General features: G+C 38.2%; 1 protein-coding gene across 1 annotated transcript in view; it reads left to right on the forward strand.

Moving 5' to 3' along the window:
- The window catches only part of LOC107587547 (multiple C2 and transmembrane domain-containing protein 1-like), a 202,866-nt gene that overhangs the window by 120,924 nt on the left and 56,855 nt on the right, over positions 1 to 25,087 (forward strand). The window contains exons 3-10 of the mRNA XM_016275362.1: positions 920 to 1,062; positions 1,281 to 1,360; positions 1,558 to 1,669; positions 3,802 to 3,840; positions 8,018 to 8,182; positions 8,285 to 8,415; positions 12,669 to 12,855; positions 24,366 to 24,561. Coding sequence (XP_016130848.1) covers positions 920 to 1,062; positions 1,281 to 1,360; positions 1,558 to 1,669; positions 3,802 to 3,840; positions 8,018 to 8,182; positions 8,285 to 8,415; positions 12,669 to 12,855; positions 24,366 to 24,561 — 1,053 coding nt within the window. The remainder of the gene's footprint in view (positions 1 to 919; positions 1,063 to 1,280; positions 1,361 to 1,557; positions 1,670 to 3,801; positions 3,841 to 8,017; positions 8,183 to 8,284; positions 8,416 to 12,668; positions 12,856 to 24,365; positions 24,562 to 25,087) is intronic.

The raw sequence follows: 25,087 nt of genomic DNA on the forward strand, positions 1-25,087 counted from the left end.
TCCTTCAGGGAACGAGGGTTACCATACGTAACCGAGACATTCCTGATCCACTGCAGATGGAGCAGGTCAGGTGACATGCAGGGCTCTGTGCAAATTCTCCACTGAACACCCAGTAACATCTAGTGCTCTCTTTTAGGAACTGTACTATGTTATACTGCAAACTAATTGAGTCGTATGTCAGTATTTGTCAGGCTTTGGCAATTTCATGAGCCAGTCACTTAGACACGTCTATCATTGTGGCATATTACATTCACACACATTCAGTGTTATGATATGCTCTGTACTGTTGTTGTTCTCTCTGTTGAGTCTTGTCATTTTGTCAGGGTATATAATGAGGCTCTGTCATGTTGATTATTACTCATTAGTGTATTTGTTTATGGTTGTACTCACTGTATTCAGACTGCCTTTGGCTTCACACAGCACACTCATCCTCTCTCACTTTAGTGCTTGAGCCAATAAGGGCTGACAGTTAAGGTCACATGACCCAAGTCTCTTTGCCTCCACTTTTTCAGACCAATTTATACACACCATAGACAACTACTCCACAAGAAGGAAAAAGCCCTACAGCGAGAGAAAGAGGCTAGATAATGAATATGTGCATATGAGCAACAGTATATGTTTTTCAAAAATAACCTTTTTTTGCATCATCTCAGTCTGATAAGACTGATAACTAGATGATGTAGGATTTTAAGTAGTTAACAGAAGGGCTGTGTAGAATTTGGAATTGAGTGAAGAATGCAAATTCCAACTCATTTTCTCAGTGAAGTTTTATCTTTTTTGAAGTATTTTTAAAGGGTATCAAAATCACTGTTTATTATAAACTAAGCTGGTCTAATTTTGTAGAAGAAAAAACTTTATTTACCCAAGTTTCTCTTGAAAAACAGCTAAATGTATTGTGTATTTTTTGTTGCATTTACAGGGACCAGTGACCCATATGTGAAGTTTAAAATCGCAGGGAAGGAGGTTTTCCGCAGCAAAACGATCCACAAGAACCTGAACCCAGTATGGGATGAGAAAGTCAGTCTGCTGGTGGAGAGTTTGAGAGAGCCACTCTACGTGAAGGTAAATGATTGTAAATGTAGTCAGAGAGCTTTGTTCCAGTCATTAAATTGACCTTTAATGGCTTAGTCATTAGTGATTATTTAATGTGTTTTAATTTAATGGAATGTGTTTTAACTAATGGAATTGTAAAGAGTCGATCTAATGTATGCTGGCTTTACAGTCAGTAGAGTTTGTTGTGTGAAATGACATGCCTGTTGGGTTTTTTCTTTCCTCTACAGGTCTTTGACTATGACTTTGGGCTGCAGGATGACTTTATGGGCTCTGCATACCTCTATTTAGAATCCCTGGAGCACCAAAGGTCTTCTGTCTGCTTTGTGACACATTGACAAATCTGAAACACAATCTCAAGTGTCGTAATATCAATTAATTTACTTTGACACTGCTGCCCCCTAGAGTTTTTATATATGTAAAAACACACAAATGCTGTTGTAAGAAATGTAGAACCCAATGGCAGGATTTTGGTTGTTCATGCTGTAGGTTCTCTCTCCCCTTTAGGACCTTGGATGTGGCCCTTGACCTCAAAGATCCCCACTATCCCAACCATGACCTGGGTTCACTGGAACTGGCAGTCACACTTATTCCAAAAGAGGGAGACTTCAGGGAAGCAGTGAGTTTTTAAAAATGTTGTATTATGTCTTTGTTTTTCAAGCTGCTATGTTTGAACTGTGAATATGAAGTGGAGGTGTGAGATGTCCTGCCAATTGTGGTTTCATACAAATGTATAAAAACTCAATGAACTGTACATTTGTTTTTAATTTATTTTTTTATTTTTTAGCAAATACTGTATAATTAAATACTTCAGCTCTAAAGTACCAAGAACATTTACACTTATCCAACTCTTACAGATTCCAAACAAGTACAACATGTTAAAACCTTGGAAATGTATTCGTCCAAGAGTTGTGGGAGCTCTGTATCTAATTACTTTTTAAATTTTTTTTATTTGGGGTCAGTATTTTTTTTTCTGACCCAAACTTTTGAACAGTAGGCTTCATATATTATGTCACCCATCTTACTGCAGTACAGAAGACTCCAAATGCATTCTCTGGGCTGGATGAACCAGTGTCTGACCTGGAAAGGATTTCTTTTGCATACATCAGAGAGAAATCTGTTGTCTAGAGAATATTCTCAGGATTGGCATGCAGAATTTCAATGAGAGGAAAATGAGTCCAGTTTTCCATTAGTCAGCTAGTGCCCTAGCAAACTCACCCTCACTTTACTTGAAGTGTTATGCAGTCATACATCACATTTTTGCATTCAGTAATGCTCAGGATGCAAGAGTAATTATTGCTCAGCATGTATAAAGCATTCCTGGAAAATTTAACAATTTAACTAGTGTACCACGGGCAGTATGTTGGAACGCTAACAGGGTAACAAGGGCACTGTAAGTTTATAGGGGAAATAAGGAAATAATACACAGAACTTCATCATAAGAAAACTTACAGTATATTAGTAACTTCAGCTCTGGGTCAGTTTAACAAATGGGTAATAAGCATTCAAGGCCAACATTTATTGATGTTTAATCTGCCTGATTACACTCAGTACTGATCAAACAAATGCTAATGATAAGTATGGAGTGGAAAGTTAGTACTGCTTACTGCATACTGCATATACTATACACCAGGAGCAGTTCTAGACCCTTTTTAGGTGGTCTTCATCCCCCCTAAAACTATAATCACCTATCTGAACAATCAACCCAGTGCTGCTTCCTCAAGAAAGTGTATCATTCCCACATGTTTTAAGTCTTGTCAGTTTAAATAATAGAAAATAATGAGTGGAGAAAGAGATGTTAAAATATTAATATATTATTTTTGGTTCCTTTATCACACCAGAAATGGAATATCAAGTTGAGCACATTGCATTGTGGGATACATACTGCATGATGTGCACTTTAAACATGCTACAGTATACTGCATAAATAGTGGAGTGTTATATAATGCAAGATATAGGCCTAGACTTTTTTAAAAAGTCCCTTGATAAACAACATTTACTTACTGTATGATCCAGTCACTTATAACACCTCTATAGATATGTGTGAGTGTGCCTGTGCATCTTTGTGTTAATCTAGCGTAGCGCTAGTTTTGGCAGGTCACGTTAGTCAAGCTCGCATCAGCTGACTCTCAGCTGATCCCCATCAACCTATGGGAATACGACACCTATCTAAGCATTAATATATAAGGTCCCTCAGTAATATCAGCCGTTTTTGCATTGCTCAATAGCTAATTACCCTCCTCCATCCCCAACTCCTCCTCTGTCAGTCAGGATTCAGCTTTCTGATTCTCCTTGAATCAGACTAATTCTAAAATGTGTACATAACATTATTGAACTTTAACGATATCTGCAATACATTTATGTTGGTTCTGTTCTGTTTACCCTGGGGGGTTATCGCTGCTCTCCCTGCTCTCATCCATGCTAGGCTGCATGGATGCACAGGGAGTTCTTGCCCAGAACAGAACCATACCACCAATCCAAACTGTATGCTAATTATCAATCATCTTTGACGATAGTGGTCCTGACAGAAGTGAACTAACAAAGCTTTGAATGACATTTTCTTTTTTTGTGTGTGATTTAGTGATTTTATTAGCTTATAATGGCTGCCCCCCAACCATAGCTTCCCCGGGCTGCCTCCTTATGACCCCTTGGCTCTTCTGAACAGTTATCCAGACAGGATGCCAGGTTAACCTCTAGCACCCTGTTAGAGAGGGCAAGGGGTGGCTTTATAACGCTTTGTCTCATTCACAGACCATGCTTATGAGAAGGAGCTGGAAACGATCCAGTAAGGTAATAACAGCATGTCCCACCTGATCCCTGCCTTCTGCAGTTCTCTGCTCAGACTGAAGGGGCCCGTGATCCCCAGCCCTTTTGCTTTTTTACCCTCACTTGCCTACTTTTGTTTCAGTCGTAAAATCGTCTTTTGCTGACTTTATTTCCTATGTGCTGCAATATACAGGGTATGAAACACTGTCATCTAGTGTACAAATAAGAAAATGGACCTTTGTCAAGTGCAGGGCATCAATTTTTGTCCTGCCTTAAAGGCTGAAATTAGCAATCAGTTCCAGATACAAATTCAGGGCCGCCAGGGTTTCCTTTGTGTATTGCAGCAATTGAATGAGAAAATAAAGCATACTCTGTTCTTGTCATCTTCATACTGCATCGACTGCATGGTGCATGTGCTGCAGTGTTCTGTCAGAAGATTTTGCACTTTATTGTTGTAGTCAAACAGGATGTGATCAGAGCAACCATTTATTTAACCTGGTGATTTTGCATATGTAAAGCATATTTTTTATTTTATTTTATTGTAGTATATTTTTGTGGTGGATCTGTGCACAATATCTTTTTTAATTATTATTATTATTATTTAACAAATTTGTTGCTGTTTATTTCAATGCTTTATCCATCTATCCAAGTGACAATGTTGGTTTCTGAATTTGATATTTTTGTGTAATATATTTATTATATATCAGAGTTATTATCATTAACTAAAACAGAAACTATTAAAAAAAATAAAGCTTAAATAAAAAATAATATTAACATTAGAACTTGGCAAGTAACTAAAATAAATTTAAATTGAAGAACTTAAATTACTACCTGGAAATAAATAAAACTGAACTAAAATTAAAACTAAAATAAACATAAAAGAATACAATTAAATTAAATTATTAACATAAAATGAAATTAAACTAAATGTAATATTAAAAAGAAGACTGAAATGAGAAAAGCACATAACAAAATGAAATTTTAATCAAAAATGAAACTGAAAATATAAAAATAATATATTTAAAAAATAATAATAAAAGCTATAAATATTTGAGTAAATATATTTAAATAGTAAAGATTTCAAAGAATTCTTAAAACAATCTAATTTCTCTACTTTACTTTTTTTTTAATGGTAAAGGGATATTTCACCCAAAAATGAGAATGTGATGTTTATCTGCTTACCCCCAGGCCATTCAAGATGTAGGTGACTTTGTTTCTTCAGTAGAACACAAACAAAGATTTTTAACTCAAACCGTTGCAGTCTGTCAGTCATATAATGGAAGTGAATGGGAATCACGGCTTTGAGAGTCAAAAAACATACACAAACGAAACCAAATTAAACCCTGCGGCTCGTGACGATACATTGATGTGTAAAGACATGAAACGATTGGTCTGTGCAAGAAACTGAACAGTATTTATATGATTTTTTACCTCTGATTCACCTCAATGTCCGAACTGTCCTGAGCACGTTCTCAACAGCCGGCGCGTGACGCGTCTTCTTCTTCTTGCTTGCTTTACGGCAGATAGCAGAGTTATAAGTGCATTACCGCCACCTATCTCTCAAATGGACCATTGACACTCCTAATTGAGATTGTAGATAGAGTGACAATGGTCCATTTGAGAGATTGGTGGCGGTTCGGACTCTGCGGTGAATCAGAGGTAAAAAACGATATAAATACTGTTCAGTTTCTTGCACAGACCGATCGTTTTGTGTCTTTACACATCAATGTATCGTTACGAGCCGCAGGGTTTAATTTGGTTGTGTTTGTGTATGTTTTTTTGACTCTCAAAGCCGTAATTCCCGTTAACTTCCATTATATGACTGACAGACTGCAACGGTTTGAGTTAAAAATCTTCGTTTGTGTTCTACTGAAGAAACAAAGTCACCTACATCTTGGATGCCCTGGGGGTAAGCAGATAACCATCAAATGTTCATTTTTGGATGAACTATCCCTTAAGCTATTCCTCATCAACCTCACTATTAATCTATAAGTTGAAGTTCTGTTATAGTTTTTTTTGTACATTTTCTTCTTCCATGTGTTGTGAATGGATTGTTTTGTATGAAAGTGGCATGTTGGTCTGGGACGGGAGTAACATACTACTGTCTTTGTCTCTGGTTCATGCATGCATGTGTGCAGCAGACCTCTCTGTTGTCTACTAAGGGAAAGTCCTAGTTTCAATGGTAATTTGTGGTCTTCAAGTGGAGTCCCAGTTTAAGACATTTCTAACACGCAACCCAGTTGCATTGATTTGTGCTACTCAAGAGAACACAATGCCTCAGTTGCATGTCCCAGCAGAGGTCAAGTAACTCCTGTTTTGTTTTGGCTAATGTTGGAGCCCAACTTTTTTAGAGAGGCCTAGAAACATGAAAGTGGCTCTCCAGCATGTGGATAAGGACGTCCTGCTGAAAGGCTTACCCCACCCAAGCCTTTGAAGCTCCAAAGTGGGCCATGTTGGCTGGGTCTCGGGAATACTGTAACAGCGCTACGATAACAAACTTTTACACCACTCGCGGTGCACACTTGGGTGTTTCTTCTATTTATACTTCCTATATCTGTTTCATTTCCAAAATACTGTAAACGATGAGCTCTGTAGATGCAAATCAAGCGGGATTTGTAATTGATACATCTCCTAAATTAAAACTTCTGCTATGATATATAAAAATATAAAGAAAACTTCACCCTGAAGTGCATGGAAGAACAACATTAATGCTAACACAGCTGTTAGCCAAAATAATACTTGCTTCCAGTTCTACTTTCTTAATCTACTTCATGGTTTTATACTTTCATCTCTTTTAACCATCATCTCACTGAGGAAGTGCAGCCTTTTTTAGTCACAATCAACATCAGAACAAAACGAGTAGGTCGGCATCATGGCCAAAGATCACATTAAAGCTCTGAATGCTTATGTTAAGCCTCTCACAAAAAGAGTCATTTCACAGTGTACAGTCGGAGTATCACACTAATATCTGGAGAGAACGTCATTAGCTGCCTGCTTTTAACATCAAAACTGTGTGTTTTTTTCAGAACAGGTTTGCTCAGTTTAATGAATATGCATTTTAAACAAGAAACACATCAATAAGGACTCCAAATTAAGCACAGAGATATCTATTAAAATAGTTTGTTTCAGTCCTCAGTTATCTGATACTAAAAGACTGCATTAGTCTGCATATATAAAATTCTTAATTAGATAATAAACATATATATTACTAATTAGAAGATTTCGCATTGCTGGATAAATGAATGGACGTAAAATTAATATTATAATGTTAGCATTTGTTGTACTACATTGATTCTTGAAAAAAATCAACAAGAGCTTTATTTTCCATTTTTATTTTTATTATTTTCATTTAATGCCGTCAAATATGACCTTAAACATTTCTTCATGAGATTTACCCTATTAGACAATGTAGACCGGATCTTAGAAGGGCTTTAGTAGATTTTTGCTGTTTATTTCATATATTGCCGTTCAAAAGTTTAGGGTCAGTAAGATTTTATTGGTGGTGAATTAAATTGATCAAACGTGACAGTAAAGACATTTGTAATGTTACAAAAGATCCCTATTTAACATAAATGCTGTTCTTTTGTACTTTCTATTCATCAAAGAATTCAGAAAAAAAAAATATATATCATGTTTCCACAAAAACATTAATCAACACAACAGTTTTCAGCACTGATAATGAGAAATATTTCTTGAGCACTACATCAGCATATTAGAATGATTTCTGAAGGATCATATGACACTGAAGATTGGAGTAATGACTGCTGAAAATTTTAATGTTACAGTATTTTCATTTGTAGTTATATTTCACACTATTTCTGTTTATACTGCATTTTTGATCAAATAAATGCAGCATAGATGTCTTTCAGAAACATTTAAAAATCTTACCGACCCCAAAATTTTGCACAGTAGTGTATATTCATGTTTTACTCATGGAAAGTTACCGTTGACACACTGTTGTCTGTGTTTGTCTCTGTCTTTGCAGTGCCGTCACTCTCTGTGTGTATGTTGTCCTTACATACCGCATCCCCAAAATATGTGTCTTTCATGTTGCTGCAACTTGTTGTTTTCGCATCACATTTTTGACCACAAACACATTGTCAGCCGTTCAGCTTTAACTTCATTGACTTTCTCTTCACATTGGATTGTATCTTGCCTGATGTGAGTGTGTGTATGGGTGTGTGTTTTTGTCACATCGCAGCATCAGAGTCTGAGGTTATCAGACGTTCACAGAAAGGCTCAGCTGTGGAGAGGCATTGTTAGCATCAGTCTCATTGAGGCCCGTGACCTCCAGCCTATGGATGCCAATGGTCTCAGTGACCCTTATGTCAAATTCAGAATGGGACATCAAAAGTACAAAAGTAAGGTATGGTCCACATGAGCTTTATTCAAGTTACTTGTTCATTTGAGACTTTCTCTTTCACGTAAGGTAAATTCTGATCAAGTGTGCTTCTTTCCTTCTATACAGACAATACCAAAAACGCTAAACCCCCAGTGGAGAGAGCAGTTTGACTTCCACCTGTATGATGAACAGGGCGGTTTCATTGACATCACCATCTGGGACAAAGATGCAGGAAAGAAAGATGACTTTATGGGCAGGTTGGTCATGCACTTGACTTTTTTGTGTTATTCTCACACTCTCATAGTCTGATCTGATTAACATTTACATTTAGTCATTTAGCAGACACTTTAATCCAAAAGACTTACAAATGAGGACAATAGAAGCAATCTTAAACAACAAAAGAGCAATAATATGTACAGTAAATGCTGTGACAAGTCTCTTTTTTATAATAAATAGTATAATAAAAAGTTATTGGGTCAGTTTTTTTTTAAATAAATAAAAAGAAAACAAGTAGAGAATGCTAGTGTTAGAGGGTCAATTTCCTGATTAATTATGGCTCATAATTACTGTAGTTTTTTGGCAACTTGACAATATGATATTCTCTACAGTTATAGGTTATGAATATGATATTCACTACTGTTATACCATTGTGCAGTACAGGGTTTCCCAACCTGTCTTAGGGGTCACTAGGTCTACTTGTTTATAAAGCAATCACTAAGTAGCCTGCAAGATGACAAATAATTAAAATAAGACAAAACAATCTTATATATTCTCTATATATAATCTCTAAATATAAATGTTCTGAAAAATCATTGACATTTTTAGTTTTTCTCAAGCTCTGAAATATTTTACTGAGTAGAAAATGCAGAGAAATTGCATTTGCCCTTATTCTATATTTTCAAAAAGTGTCAAAGTCACATAAATTCATTATTGAACACTAAAGAATATTGAGTTCTTGAATCTAATGATATAATAGAATTTAAAGGGTTAGTTCACCCCCCCACAAAAAAATTAGGCTGTGTTTTACTCACCCCCGATGCATCCTAGGTGTATGACTTTCTTCTTTCAGACGAATCCAGTTGGAGTTATATTAAAAATAGTCTTTGATCTTTCAAGCTCTATCGTTGTACTCAGCGGGTGTTGCATTGCTTCTGTCCAAAAGACGTGGAATAAAAAGCACCCTTCCACAAAAAAAGTGTCTCACACGGCTCCGGGGGGTGAACAAAGGCCTTCTGTAGCGAATCGATGCGTTTTTGTACGAAAAATATCCATATTCAAAACGTAATAATCACTTGAATCTAGCTTGCGCTCACTGTTGTAAAACGGAAGCAGTTCCGGGGGAATGACGTATGAGGTCAGCTTTGTGCAATGCGCCGCTCAGAAGTGACGCACGCAGAGAGATCGAAACAAAACAACGGTCACTTATTAGAAGTACAAAACGAGGATTTGTAAAGAAGAATGTCGGAGGATTTCGATATAAGCCAAAGAGGAGACTTGTTTTCCTTTGCTAAAGTAAGGAAACTTTGCTTCCTTTGCTCCTGTTAACAAACGTTGGTTTTCACAAGACTCACCGGCGCATGCGCAACGCTGAACTCATACGTCATCCGTCCGGAACTGCTTCTGTGTACAACTGCTGGCGCAAGCTAGATTAAAGTGATTATTATGTTTTGAATATGGATATTTTTCTTACAAAAACGCATTGATTCGCTACAGGAGGCCTTTGTTCACATCCCGGAGCCGTGTGAGACACTTTATTTAATGGAAAGGTGCTTTTTATTTCACGTCTTTTGGACAGAAGCAATGCAACACCCGCCGAGTACAATGATAGAGCTTGAAAGATCAAAGACTATTTTTAATATAACTCCGACTGGATTCGTCTGAAAGAAGAAAGTCATACACCTAGGATGCATCGGGGGTGAGTAAAACGCAGCCTAATTTCTATTTTTGGGTGAACTAACCCTTTAATATAATATTTAAATATCTTAGTCTACATGGGGGTCCTTTAAATATTGTTTTGGATAATTTAGGCCTTGGAGTCAAAAAGGTTGATAACCACTGTCTAATAGATGTATAGAGTAAAAACCATTTCAACAGTACAGGTTGAACAAATCAAATTTGAGTTTTTCCTCGTAAAAAAAATCACCATTCTATTGGCATTCAGAAGTGCTTGTGATCAAAATGACAATATGCAAGAGATGGAGAATGTGCAGTACTCTCAATCAATTTTATGGCAATCACTAAAATCACTCCTAGAGATGAAATGGTATGTAAATTGATACATTAATAAAAACCAAAGTCTTTATTTAGTGTTTTTAGGTTTTAATTTTCAAAGTGTACATACTGTACGTTTCATAGCCAATTATTGATGCAAAATAAACCATGACAATGTGTTAAGGACCTCTAAGCAAAGCTACTTTCCAAATAAATACATACATAGACACAAAATATATATGTATTTTTATTAGAGACAACACGGTGATGTGGGATACAATTTACCTGTCACTTATACAGTATATATATATACATATATATATATATATATATATATATATATATATATATACAGTGGGTACGGAAAGTATTCAGACCCCTCTAAATTTTTCACTCTTTGTTATATTGCAGCCATTTGCTAAAATCATTTAAGTTAATTTTTTTCCTAAATTTGACTGCAAAATGCTGTGATTGACCAATTACTATTAAGTATAATACTGTTAAATAACAGGTCTGCTGTACGGTATGTTGCAGCTAAAGTCATTCATTCTTCAAACTGTCCTCTCATAGACAGTTCCTGTGTGTGTGTGAGAGAGGGTGAAAGAGGGAGAGAGTTTGAGAATCGCAGCCTCTGACAAAACCCCATTAGGAGTGATTGGCAGTAGAGTTAATGGCTGTGCGATGTGGGAATGAGGCAGTGGACTTTACTTAGTTTCCTGTCTGTTCCCTACACCAGTCCTCCTGGTCATAAAGGTGGCATGTCAGAATCAGTCGGGTGGCATACTTGTAATTGGCTATTTCCCTCTGTTAAATGCTCATCTACTTGAGTCCTCTCTGACCATGAGTTGTCTAGCGTGCCCCAGCCTGCCCCAGCACTGATCTCCACATTAGTTACTCCATTCAGGATCAATTGAAGCTTTCAGTACCTGGGTGATGTTCCTGTAGAGAAGAACACATTGTCACAGCGGGAACATGTGGAGGAATTGCTGGGAACAAACTGTATTCTAGTGCAATTATTCAGCCGTTTTCTCTCTTGTGGTTTCTTTCTGCCTCATGCACTTGGTTTTTCTTCTTTGTTGTTACTAGGGGGAAGTTGAAAAAAAAGTTATCAGTTACTTCAGTTTTTTTTAAAGATATTTGAATATAACTCAAATATTTAATATACTAATAATATATTAGGATTGCTTTACCTATTATTAAGAGTAATCACATTAAAATGGGTCTTATTTACAGTTCCAACATAATCTTATACTGATATACACTACCTGAATTATTATTGTCACTATTATTATTATTAGTAGTAGTAGTAGTGGTATTATGCTTAAAAGTGTTGTGCTGCTTATTATGTCTGTAGAAACTGTTCTAAATGTTTTCAAGATTCTTTAACGAAAAGAAAGTTGAAAAGAACATTGTTTATTTTAAATTGATTTAATTTAAATTTAGCCCAATTTAATCTGTCCTTGCTGAGTAAAAATATTAATTCATTAAATTCAACAAATAAATAAATAAATAATAAATACAATTACAGTTTTGACTTGGAAATTAGCAAAATATTTACTCTTAGAATCAATACGTAATGCAGATCTTTTATCAAAACAGCCAGAAGTCATATTAAAATATTCAAACAAACTAATTTAATAACTGATCATAAATATTTATTAGCAAAGCTGTGTTGTGGCAAAAAAAACTTGTCATGACCACTACACATTTAGGTGTAATTATCACCATTAAACTTCACATTTACAGAGTGTTTGAGTTTGTTGTGCTGACATTTTTAACACAACCAACTTAGTATATTTGTTTACGGAGGAGATGAGAGTCAGTGAGGAGCTTAAGCTCAAATAAAAGATGTGTGATTTCCAATCAAAGTGTAATTTTGTCAAATTGTACTAAAAGTTAAAAAAATATATTTTAATTGTGTATTTAAGATACACAAAATGCTAGCAATAATAAACTTAGCCTCAGCATAGAAAAGGAGGCCGACATTTTATAAGAGAAATGTATTTTCCATCACAAAATTAAGGTTTTGAGTTGTAAGGTGGAAATTACATTTATGTTTTTGACAGTTCAAGAGAGCAAAATAAAGAAAGAAAGAATGACAGTGTTTTAAGGAATTTCATTTTTAAATGTTCTCAGGGTCAGAAGTGCACGCAGTTAAAGAAACACCCATTCATTGAGCATTTTGTTTAGGTTTCTTTTTCTCTTTTCTGCTGTGTCTTTCTCTTGTCATACATGTGGTATCCTGTAAGACAACATGATAATGATAATGGTGTTGTGTGTGCGTGTGTGTGTCTGTCAGGTGCCAGGTGGACCTCTCTGTTCTCTCAAAGGAGTGCACACACAGACTGGACCTGACTCTGGAGGAGGGTGAGGGCACACTGGTGCTGCTGGTCACTCTCACAGCCTCTGCTGCCGTCTCCATCGCTGACCTGTCCGTCAATGTATTGGACGACCCCCATGAGAGGAAGGAGATTCTCCACAGATACGTAAGGACAAACTCTCATATTCAGAACACTTTGAATGCGCCTAAATTGCTTGGCATAGAAATGATCATTAGCTCAGTATAAATCAGTGAGAGTTAGGGATAGAAAATATCATTACTCAGTATAAAACAATAGTCAATGGAAACTCTCTTGTCTCCACCTGACAATACAAATTCCATTTGCTTGGTTTTTAAAAATACAACCTGAAAATGCAGGTTGGGTGTGACTAGACCTTTCTTTGGTATAGCAAAGACTTTTTTTTTTTAGTCACCAAAAACCAGGGGCAAGATTCAAGAAAAATGAATTCTTAACATTCTTCTTAACTGCTATATTCTTATTTCCCACCTTAAGAATAAAGTTATAAGAATAAAGAATAAACTTTTTTATTCCCCCCCCAAAAACATTCTTCAAAAAAATTAATTTTTCCTAAATTGTTCTGGGGGAAAAAAAAACTTAAAGAATTTGAATTTCTAAAAAGAATGTTCATAAACAATTCCTAAAGATGTGCGTAAATAGCCTTCTAAAGTTAGGTCTTAAATCCCAGAAGTAACTTTTTACTTAAATCATTTATGTATAATGCATTATAAAAGTAGTAATTTTTCCTAAATTGTTCTGGGGGAAAAAAAAACTTAAAGAATTTGAATTTCTAAAAAGAATGTTCATAAACAATTCCTAAAGATGTGCGTAAATAGCCTTCTAAAGTTAGGTCTTAAATCCCAGAAGTAACTTTTTACTTAAATCATTTATGTATAATGCATTATAAAAGTAGTTTTAATGCATTAATTAATTATGCCTTGTAATGCACCTCATGCATAATTGTAACCACAGTTAATACAGTATAACACTTATCAATTCATTGTTACACTATGCATTTTAAATTCAGTTATAATTATTTACGATAAGATATTGTATGTATCACATGTATTACAATGCAAATTATGAATAATTGTAATGCATTATACCCTTCAATAACCCTTTATAATGCATTATACATAAAGGCTTTAAGTAAAGTGTTACTGATGATTCATTTATTGGGATGGTTTAAATATTAAGCATCTCAACATAACACTTGCTAAATGTAATATATTTTACTATTAAGGATGTGCTCGAGTACTCTGAAGTGACACCAGTGTTCGATAACTTAAACAATCAGTCATGTCGGTCATAGACATGACTTTTTGGTGAAATAGGGTAGCAAAAAATGTTGGTAGCATAAACAGGACTTCCAAAAGACGGCCTTTGAGGTGATTTCCATTGAGTTTTTTACTGAATCTTTGACGAGAACCGTCAATTAACGTCACTGTAGAGTCATCTAAGAAGAGTTTTAAAGTGACAACACATCTTTCGGCCCATCAAATGTAGTGTTCTGATAAAGTACCGTATTGAAATGTTCTCTCTTAGTGTATATGTGCCTCATATGCATAGACGGAGCTGAATTGCATCTCAGTTGGAGCCAGGTTCTCAGACCTGGCAGAACCTCAGCGATATGACCTCCTTTTGAAAAGCGCTCAACCTCTGGGGGCCAGAGATTGGTTCAGGCCTGTAGAGAGAAGGATCGGGCCTCCCCGCTCTCTGAGGAAAGGGAGAGAGGAGCTGATTGGGATAGAGAGCTGTGAAGGAGAGCAGTAGTGGGGGGCTGTGACAGGCTCTTTTCAGGCAGGGTGTGCTCTTGAAAGGCCCGGGCTGAAAGGAGCCCAGTGTCCCTATGCGGAGGCCTTTGGCCCATCATGGCCCCGAGGCCCTCCAGTCCTCACTCTAGCACAATGCTCTCAGAATCTTGCTTTGTCTTTAGTCTGTTAACCCTTCGTTCGCCGCTATTTGTGGCTCTCCGCCACCTCTTTACATGCCAATAGCAAGGGACAGGGCTGAAACAAAAGGGCCACTTTTTGTTCACACTCGATACAGCTGCTCTCGGGGGTAATGCGACTGAAGAAGCTCCTGAATCGTGACTGTTTTAAGAGGCCCAACGTGTTTAGGTTTGTTTCAGCGCGTTTCGCTAACCTGGTTCTTGGCAAAACAGGTTTGTGCGCAATACTTTGCTCTAATTGAAGTGGGAAGTCATGCTGGGAGATGTGTTTGATCTTCGGTTAAGTACTGGTGGAAAACACTCCACAGGCCAAACGGCGGACAGGTGACCTACATAACCGTGCATATAACGAGTTAGCGCCGTCGTGCTCTCCGACGCCACCTTGTCACCCCATGTCCACTAGGGGGAGCTGTTGGACCAGAATTGTAAAGCGTAATATGCGTCTCCTGACAAGAAAGGGGGGAAAGATGGGGTACTGGTCGCTGAGATGGGAGGGGCTGGTGTGCAAAATGAAAAGAAAAGCTATTTCACCTTGCCCAACACCAGTCTTTTTTTTTCTTTTCTGGTGGTAAAGGATAGATGTTTCGCTCCCTCGTTCCCCACCCGCTCCCCCACCTTGTACTCTGCATCCAGGCATTCATTAGCACCCTAGCCTGCAGTCCGATAGGGACAGATATGCTCAAGAGAAGATGGGGGGCAAAATGGAGGATGGGACAGTGGATTCCAAAAAAAAGGACATTAATTTGTCCCTGCTATTAGCATATTCCCGGTTCCCTTCTTGACACCCATTCACAGAAGTGAATTTAATAAAGATGTACCTTATCAAGCGTGGCAGATAACAGAAAATGCCGGTGTTAGCGCCGCACAATACGCCTTAAACAGATTAGCTCGGGCAAAGTGGTAGTCCACCCACATTCAAGATAGACAGGGCCACTGCGAGAGTATGGGCTTCCAACGTTTTCCTCCTCTCTATCAGTGTATGATCAGCTGTCTGAGGATAACACGAGTTGCGGCGCAAAACGCCCATAACTAGTTATCAACGCTTGGTGTTAAAGTGCCAGGAGACTGCCGACGTCCTCCAAACAAATAAAGTGTTTAAGAGCGGGAGGTTGGGGGTAGAGACTGGGTGCTGGAGGTATAGAGATGCTGTGAAACTGCAGATGCTCCCAACTTAAACTGCGGCTGTCCTCACTTGCCGTGGATGGGGGTTGAGAGGGTGGGGGGGGTTTGCACAGAATGCAATTAAGTATTTTAATGCAGCATTGCACCAGCCTCAGATACATCATTAAAGTGGAGGAGGCATATAAATTCCATTTGCTTGGTTTTTAAAAATACAACCTGAAAATGCAGGTTGGGTGTGACTAGACCTTTCTTTGGTATAGCAAAGACTTTTTTTTTTTAGTCACCAAAAACCAGGGGCAAGATTCAAGAAAAATGAATTCTTAACATTCTTCTTAACTGCTATATTCTTATTTCCCACCTTAAGAATAAAGTTATAAGAATAAAGAATAAACTTTTTTATTCCCCCCCCAAAAACATTCTTCAAAAAAATTAATTTTTCCTAAATTGTTCTGGGGGAAAAAAAAACTTAAAGAATTTGAATTTCTAAAAAGAATGTTCATAAACAATTCCTAAAGATGTGCGTAAATAGCCTTCTAAAGTTAGGTCTTAAATCCCAGAAGTAACTTTTTACTTAAATCATTTATGTATAATGCATTATAAAAGTAGTTTTAATGCATTAATTAATTATGCCTTGTAATGCACCTCATGCATAATTGTAACCACAGTTAATACAGTATAACACTTATCAATTCATTGTTACACTATGCATTTTAAATTCAGTTATAATTATTTACGATAAGATATTGTATGTATCACATGTATTACAATGCAAATTATGAATAATTGTAATGCATTATACCCTTCAATAACCCTTTATAATGCATTATACATAAAGGCTTTAAGTAAAGTGTTACTGATGATTCATTTATTGGGATGGTTTAAATATTAAGCATCTCAACATAACACTTGCTAAATGTAATATATTTTACTATTAAGGATGTGCTCGAGTACTCTGAAGTGACACCAGTGTTCGATAACTTAAACAATCAGTCATGTCGGTCATAGACATGACTTTTTGGTGAAATAGGGTAGCAAAAAATGTTGGTAGCATAAACAGGACTTCCAAAAGACGGCCTTTGAGGTGATTTCCATTGAGTTTTTTACTGAATCTTTGACGAGAACCGTCAATTAACGTCACTGTAGAGTCATCTAAGAAGAGTTTTAAAGTGACAACACATCTTTCGGCCCATCAAATGTAGTGTTCTGATAAAGTACCGTATTGAAATGTTCTCTCTTAGTGTATATGTGCCTCATATGCATAGACGGAGCTGAATTGCATCTCAGTTGGAGCCAGGTTCTCAGACCTGGCAGAACCTCAGCGATATGACCATATGACCTCAAGCGCTCAACCTCTGGGGGCCAGAGATTGGTTCAGGCCTGTAGAGAGAAGGATCGGGCCTCCCCGCTCTCCCGCTCTCGGGAGAGAGGAGCTGATTGGGATAGAGAGCTGTGAAGGAGAGCAGTAGCGGGGGCTGTGACAGGCTCTTTTCAGGCAGGGTGTGCTCTTGAAAGGCCCGGGCTGAAAGGAGCCCAGTGTCCCTATGCGGAGGCCTTTGGCCCATCATGGCCCCGAGGCCCTCCAGTCCTCACTCTAGCACAATGCTCTCAGAATCTTGCTTTGTCTTTAGTCTGTTAACCCTTCGTTCGCCGCTATTTGTGGCTCTCCGCCACCTCTTTACATGCCAATAGCAAGGGACAGGGCTGAAACAAAAGGGCCACTTTTTGTTCACACTCGATACAGCTGCTCTCGGGGGTAATGCGACTGAAGAAGCTCCTGAATCGTGACTGTTTTAAGAGGCCCAACGTGTTTAGGTTTGTTTCAGCGCGTTTCGCTAACCTGGTTCTTGGCAAAACAGGTTTGTGCGCAATACTTTGCTCTAATTGAAGTGGGAAGTCATGCTGGGAGATGTGTTTGATCTTCGGTTAAGTACTGGTGGAAAACACTCCACAGGCCAAACGGCGGACAGGTGACCTACATAACCGTGCATATAACGAGTTAGCGCCGTCGTGCTCTCCGACGCCACCTTGTCACCCCATGTCCACTAGGGGGAGCTGTTGGACCAGAATTGTAAAGCGTAATATGCGTCTCCTGACAAGAAAGGGGGGAAAGATGGGGTACTGGTCGCTGAGATGGGAGGGGCTGGTGTGCAAAATGAAAAGAAAAGCTATTTCACCTTGCCCAACACCAGTCTTTTTTTTTCTTTTCTGGTGGTAAAGGATAGATGTTTCGCTCCCTCGTTCCCCACCCGCTCCCCCACCTTGTACTCTGCATCCAGGCATTCATTAGCACCCTAGCCTGCAGTCCGATAGGGACAGATATGCTCAAGAGAAGATGGGGGGCAAAATGGAGGATGGGACAGTGGATTCCAAAAAAAAGGACATTAATTTGTCCCTGCTATTAGCATATTCCCGGTTCCCTTCTTGACACCATTGTTACACTATGCATTTTAAATTCAGTTATAATTATTTACGATAAGATATTGTATGTATCACATGTATTACAATGCAAATTATGAATAATTGTAATGCATTATACCCTTCAATAACCCTTTATAATGCATTATACATAAAGGCTTTAAGTAAAGTGTTACTGATGATTCATTTATTGGGATGGTTTAAATATTAAGCATCTCAACATAACACTTGCTAAATGTAATATATTTTACTATTAAGGATGTGCTCGAGTACTCTGAAGTGACACCAGTGTTCGATAACTTAAACAATCAGTCATGTCGGTCATAGACATGACTTTTTGGTGAAATAGGGTAGCAAAAAATGTTGGTAGCATAAACAGGACTTCCAAAAGACGGCCTTTGAGGTGATTTCCATTGAGTTGTTTACTGAATCTTTGACGAGAACCGTCAATTAACGTCACTGTAGAGGGGATGTGCTCGAGTACTCTGAAGTGACACCAGTGTTCGATAACTTAAACAATCAGTCATGTCGGTCATAGACATGACTTTTTGGTGAAATAGGGTAGCAAAAAATGTTGGTAGCATAAACAGGACTTCCAAAAGACGGCCTTTGAGGTGATTTCCATTGAGTTTTTTACTGAATCTTTGACGAGAACCGTCAATTAACGTCACTGTAGAGTCATCTAAGAAGAGTTTTAAAGTGACAACACATCTTTCGGCCCATCAAATGTAGTGTTCTGATAAAGTACCGTATTGAAATGTTCTCTCTTAGTGTATATGTGCCTCATATGCATAGACGGAGCTGAATTGCATCTCAGTTGGAGCCAGGTTCTCAGACCTGGCAGAACCTCAGCGATATGACCTCCTTTTGAAAAGCGCTCAACCTCTGGGGGCCAGAGATTGGTTCAGGCCTGTAGAGAGAAGGATCGGGCCTCCCCGCTCTCTGAGGAAAGGGAGAGAGGAGCTGATTGGGATAGAGAGCTGTGAAGGAGAGCAGTAGCGGGGGCTGTGACAGGCTCTTTTCAGGCAGGGTGTGCTCTTGAAAGGCCCGGGCTGAAAGGAGCCCAGTGTCCCTATGCGGAGGCCTTTGGCCCATCATGGCCCCGAGGCCCTCCAGTCCTCACTCTAGCACAATGCTCTCAGAATCTTGCTTTGTCTTTAGTCTGTTAACCCTTCGTTCGCCGCTATTTGTGGCTCTCCGCCACCTCTTTACATGCCAATAGCAAGGGACAGGGCTGAAACAAAAGGGCCACTTTTTGTTCACACTCGATACAGCTGCTCTCAGGGGTAACGCAACAGCTCTTGAATCGCGACTGTTTTAAGAGCCCCAGCATGTTTAGGTTTGCTTCTGCGGGCCCAGCGTGTTTCGCTAACCTGGTTCTTGGCGAAGCAGGTTTGTGCACAATACTTTGCTCTAATTCAAGAGGAAAGTCGTGCTGGGAGGTGTGTTTGATCTTCGGTTAAATACCGGTGGAAAACACTCCACAGGCCAAACGGCGGACAGGTGACCTACATAACCGTGCATATAACGAGTTAGCGCCGTCGTGCTCTCCGACGCCACCTTGTCACCCCATGTCCACTAGGGGGAGCTGTTGGACCAGAATTGAAAGGAGAAAATTCCGTCTTCTAACAAGAAAGGGGGGGGGGGAATGGGGTACTGGTCGCTGAGATGGGAGGGGCTGGTGTGCAAAATGAAAAGAAAAGCTATTTCACCTTGCACAACACCAGTCTTTTTTTTCTAGTGGTAAAGTATAGATGTTCCACTCCCTCGTTCCCCACCCTCTCCCCCACCTTGTACTATGCATCCAGGCATTCATTAGCACCCTAGCCTGCAGTCCGATAGGGACAGATATGCTCAAGAGAAGATGGGGGGCAAAATGGAGGATGGGACAGTGGATTCCAAAAAAAAGGACATTAATTTGTCCCTGCTATTAGCATATTCCCGGTTCCCTTCTTGACACCCGTTCACAGAAGGGAATTTAATAAAGATGCACCTTATCAAGCGTGGCAGATAACAGAAAGTGCCGGTGTTAGTGCCGCACAATACGCCTTAAACAGATTAGCTCGGGCAAGGTGGTGGTCCACCCATATGCAAGATAGACAGGGCCAGTGCGAGAGTGTGGGCTTCCAAATTTTTCTCCTCTCTATCGCCATATGATCAGCTGTCTGAGGATAACTGAATTGCGGCACAAAATGCCCATAACTAGTTATCAACGCTCTGTGTTAAAGTGCTAGGAGGCTGCTGATGTCTTCCAAACAAATAAAGTGTTTAAGAGCATGAGGTTTGGGGGGTGGGGGGTGTGGGGTGTGTCTGAGTTATAGAGATGCTGTGAAACTGCAGATGCTCCCAATTTAAACTGTGGATGTCCTCACTTGCCGGGGAAGGGGGATGGGGTGGGGGGTTGCACAGAATGCAATTAAGTCTTTTAATGCAGCATTGCACCAGCCTCAGATACATCATTAAAGTGGAGGAGGCATATCAGATGACTTTCAGCACTTTGCATATAGGGTGTGTGGGCCCGGGAGCCTTGTCAAGGTGTGTTAATGGCAGAGAATGAAGACGTCTGTTGTCGTCTACCTGTCATTCAGTACGTCATGTCACATCTCCAGCTCTTTTCATTTACTTCACAAGCATTACAACGTGCAAGTTTTTCATTTATGTAGACATATCTGCCTAAAGTTGAATTGGCTTTATTTTTCTGTGTGTGCACGATAAATATGTATAAGACTGGTAAAAACTAGTTAGACTTTACAGTAAGGTTGTATGTGTGCAATTAATTAAGGCAATAGATAAAAATGAACAATACTTGTACAGCATTATACAGAATGTATTTATTTATTTACTTACATAAAACTAGTAATTGATGAGCTAACAGCAATATTATAATAGCAACAGTAATAATAATAATTACAATAATAATATCAATGCATTTTTTTACATTTAATAAACAATGAACAATATAATTAATAATAATAATAACAATAATAAATGTATTCATGTTCATTAATTTAAAAAATATATTCATTAACATGAATAGTATAATAGTAATAATTATAATAGCAATAATTATAATTACATTTATTCATTAAGTCACATTGATAAATGTGAATTAATTAGTAACTATATAACTATAAATGTTAGCCTTTGTGTTTCAGAAACATTTTAGTGCTTAAATCTCTTTTCTATTCATATATTTGCATTTTATCCCATTCTTTTAGTCCTTCTCGAGTAAAAAAACATGAAAAAGATAAGCCTCAAATACGATTGCATCTTTTTCGGAGCTCACGGATCTCAGTCTTTAAGCGGTTTTTTCTCAATATTCCCAGAGAGGAGGACTGTATCAGCGCTTCACAGCTGTTGTTGTAAGCAGAGCGAAATTATGCATTTTAATAGTTGCCGGGCGTGTGCGGGCGACTCGTGTGTAATGGACGTTAATGGGCATCAGGGCCAGGGTGACCTCTGCTGAAGTGGAGGCGCACAGTTCCTCTCTGGTCCTGTCACTCGCTTCCAAATCAAAATGTGAACAAGTACAGCAATGTGTGTGTGTAAGGACGGGAAGTAGGAGGAAAAGAGTGAGAGAGCAGCAAAAGAGGGAGGCAGGGAAGAGGGGGGTGGAAGCTGTTAGCATTCCATTTTTATTATGACATTTCACAGTCATCCGATTTAATGTCCCCTGACCGGATTGTCCGGCTGGAGACGGTGGGCTTGAAATGTTATTTAGAGCATTGATAAAAGGTGAGCGCCTGCGAGATGACAGCGAGTCATAAGGCTCTGCGCGGTGACATTCATTTTCTCCACAACAGAGATGGAATAAGACGTCACGGTGACAAGCTGTCACTCAAGACACAGCCCCGCCATCTCACCCCTCCCCTTCTCTCCCTTTTCGGTCCCTACTGTCTGGTTGGGGGTTAGAAGGGGCTCTGTGTGTGTGTGCGCAAGTGTTTATGCGCTACCCCTTTCCTGTAATGGGACTAAACCGCTCTCCTTCTCAGCGTACCATATGAGTTGGCCTTGCCTTGCCTGCCCCAAAGCCGAGGGGGGTGGGAAAATATATTCTTCAGCCTTTCATTAAAAAAATAAAAAGGCCTCATCTCCTGAGCTTTTCAATCTCCTTGCCTGTCTTTTGAGGGGTCTGAAAAGCCAGCACCCTTTACAATTCTGAAATTCCTCTGCTATGGAAATGCACCAGCTCCCTCCCCCAAAAATCTGTCACTTTTCTTCAAGGCTGCAATAATCATAAATAACAAGCCTTTGATATCTACTTAGAAATCATGTATTGAATGTATGTGTAAAAATAAATTTCCCCCCTCAGTCATCACTTGATTTTTTTCCCCTCTCCACTCCTTTGCTATCAGAGGATTTTCAACAATAATATCATTCGTAACAGGCGAAGCCAGTCCGAGTGTATAATGAATTAAGTCTGCAGTCTGGCCCCGACTTGAGAAATTCAAATTATAATTATTCCTCTGGGTATGTGTAGGGCTTATTGCCAAAAAGAGAATTAAAGTGAGGTCTCCAGTGCTTTTGATGGCACACCAGTGAGATTGTGTCATCTCTATCAGTCCAGTTGCATTCACTCGAATTTCAAAGTGTCCGTCTGGAAATGTCACAAGTTTTGCTTGTGGCAACTTTTACTGCGGTCCATATAGAGGGCAGAGATGTACAGACATATTTTATTTAATTTAATGGACAGCTTTCCATTACTGTGCATTTGTTAGACACGGAAAGCTTTAATTCTCTGAGGTTGCTCTTTTATAGCTCAGCAGGAGACTTCTCAGCTTTGTTTCCCTTTTAACTTAGGAAAAAAGTCAAATAAATAATTAAGATATTTGTTAGAATAATAGTTTATACCTTACAATTTTGATATATTAGAGCTATGAAATATAATTCTATTTTAGAAAAAAAGTATTTTTCTAAATTAGATTCTTTTTTGTTGTTGTTGTTGAGATCTCTTTTGAACCTCCAGATTAGATATAATCAATACTAGGATCTTTTTTTTTCTCAGAAGAAAAATCCTAAGCAAAAGACTGTTTGCTCTCTATTAAATTTTTTTGTCTTTTTTTTTTTTTAGATATTTAATTACTAGGCGTGTTTTTGCTATTTTTTTTATTTGACAGAACTGTACACACTATAAAATGAGGAGAAAAACGAGTCGGGGGAGAGAGAGAGATTGCTCATGCTGTGGCCACACAGTTAGTGTGTGGTGCCTAGTTTGTTTCATGGCTAAATGTCAGCCCCTTTAATGCTACAAAAGATACACAAAGGAACTGTAATGGAGTATTATGGTCTCTCAATGAGAGGCTTTTATCAGTATGAGCGTAATTGACTAGCTCATAAATCATGCTTAAGTGTCTTTGCTGATGCACTTGACTTTGAGCAGTTTATCCACCTCCTGAACATTTACAGTTTTAGTGGCGTCTCTGCTAGTATTTTCTGTTTTTCCTATGCGTTTAATTTATCTGTTTGTTATCTGAAAATGAAAGAAATTCTTTTTCGGAAGAAACATGGATGTGAGTATAGACACATGCACTCTGGAAGAGAACTGACATAATTTAGATTTGACATCAGCATTGTTTAATTAGTTTTTATTACATTTTTTCCCTCTTCTCACTCATGTGAAATACCACATTTTACTTTTTATAAGCATTTGTGTTGTATATGTATCTGTATTTGTTCTAGATCGTGTGTAAGGATTTATCTTGGCTTCTTAAACAGGTTTATAAAGTTTCAACTATGACTGATTTAAAACAACGCAATATTCCTTTATCACAAATGTAGACAGATTGCTGGTTGACTTTCTAAAGCTTTCAAAGTATATACATAAAGTATTTAAATGCTAACGCCACACTTAAAAATGTTCAATGTCTTTGCATTATATAATGGAATATCGTTTCATATTTATTTCATATAGTACAAAGTGTCATTTAATGTATTTTAATGATATATAGCACAAACACAAGCAGTTTTCAGTTCAAAGAAAAGGTCTAGCATCATTTGTTTGCAGATGTCTCTTTCTGTATTATTTTGTCATTGTATGCAGTGAAAATTATACATTGTAAAGTAATTTAAGTGTTACAATTCTTCTTTGGACCACTGTATATTCTTCAGCTGTGTGGATATGGAGCTACTTATACTTTTCAAATGCTTTTTTCTTATTTGACCTCCGCAGAATCTGCTCAGATCCTTTCACAATATTAAAGACGTGGGCATGGTGCAGGTGAAGGTGATCCGAGCGGAGGGGCTGATGGCAGCTGATGTTACAGGTAAGAAAAACCCTCCCACACACACATACAGTGATCCTGACATATGCTTTCTCACTCTGTTTTCCGCAGTTACTGATAAAGGCTATCCTTTCCCTTGGAATGGTCAGCAGGAGGCTGATAATATTGAATTCTGCTCTGTGCTAATGGATCGCTGGCTTCTGAGATCACTGTGTCTCTTAAACATATTTTTTTCTTGTGCGTCTGCTCCGGTTTCCATTCATTCTTACTTTTAATTAGGTGTGCAGTGGACAGGCCTAGTTTCTGGCACTATAAATTATCAAGTTGAAAAAAAAAGAATAAGAGTTGATTCTTATTCCGAATCGGAGTGAGACATTAACAAACACACTTACCTTGGGTCATTTATTAATGCTACAACTGAATTAAAATTCATCTAAATGTATTAGTTTTTGTTCTTTTTCTGGCTGTTTTTCCTGGAAACTGTGACCTCATTGCAACTGAATCATCAGTTGTTCCTCAGCTTATGTGTTATATTCAAATAAGATATTTCTATGTGACTTTTAACATTTTTAAAGGAATACAATGCCATTCTAAAATTTGGGGTAAGTAATTTTTTTACTAGGCCATTTTTATATCTATCTATCTATCTATCTATCTATCTATCTATCTA

Source organism: Sinocyclocheilus grahami, unplaced genomic scaffold (assembly GCF_001515645.1).
Source record: "Sinocyclocheilus grahami isolate Dianchi unplaced genomic scaffold, SAMN03320097.WGS_v1.1 scaffold93.1, whole genome shotgun sequence".
Taxonomy (NCBI): Eukaryota; Metazoa; Chordata; class Actinopteri; order Cypriniformes; family Cyprinidae; genus Sinocyclocheilus; species Sinocyclocheilus grahami.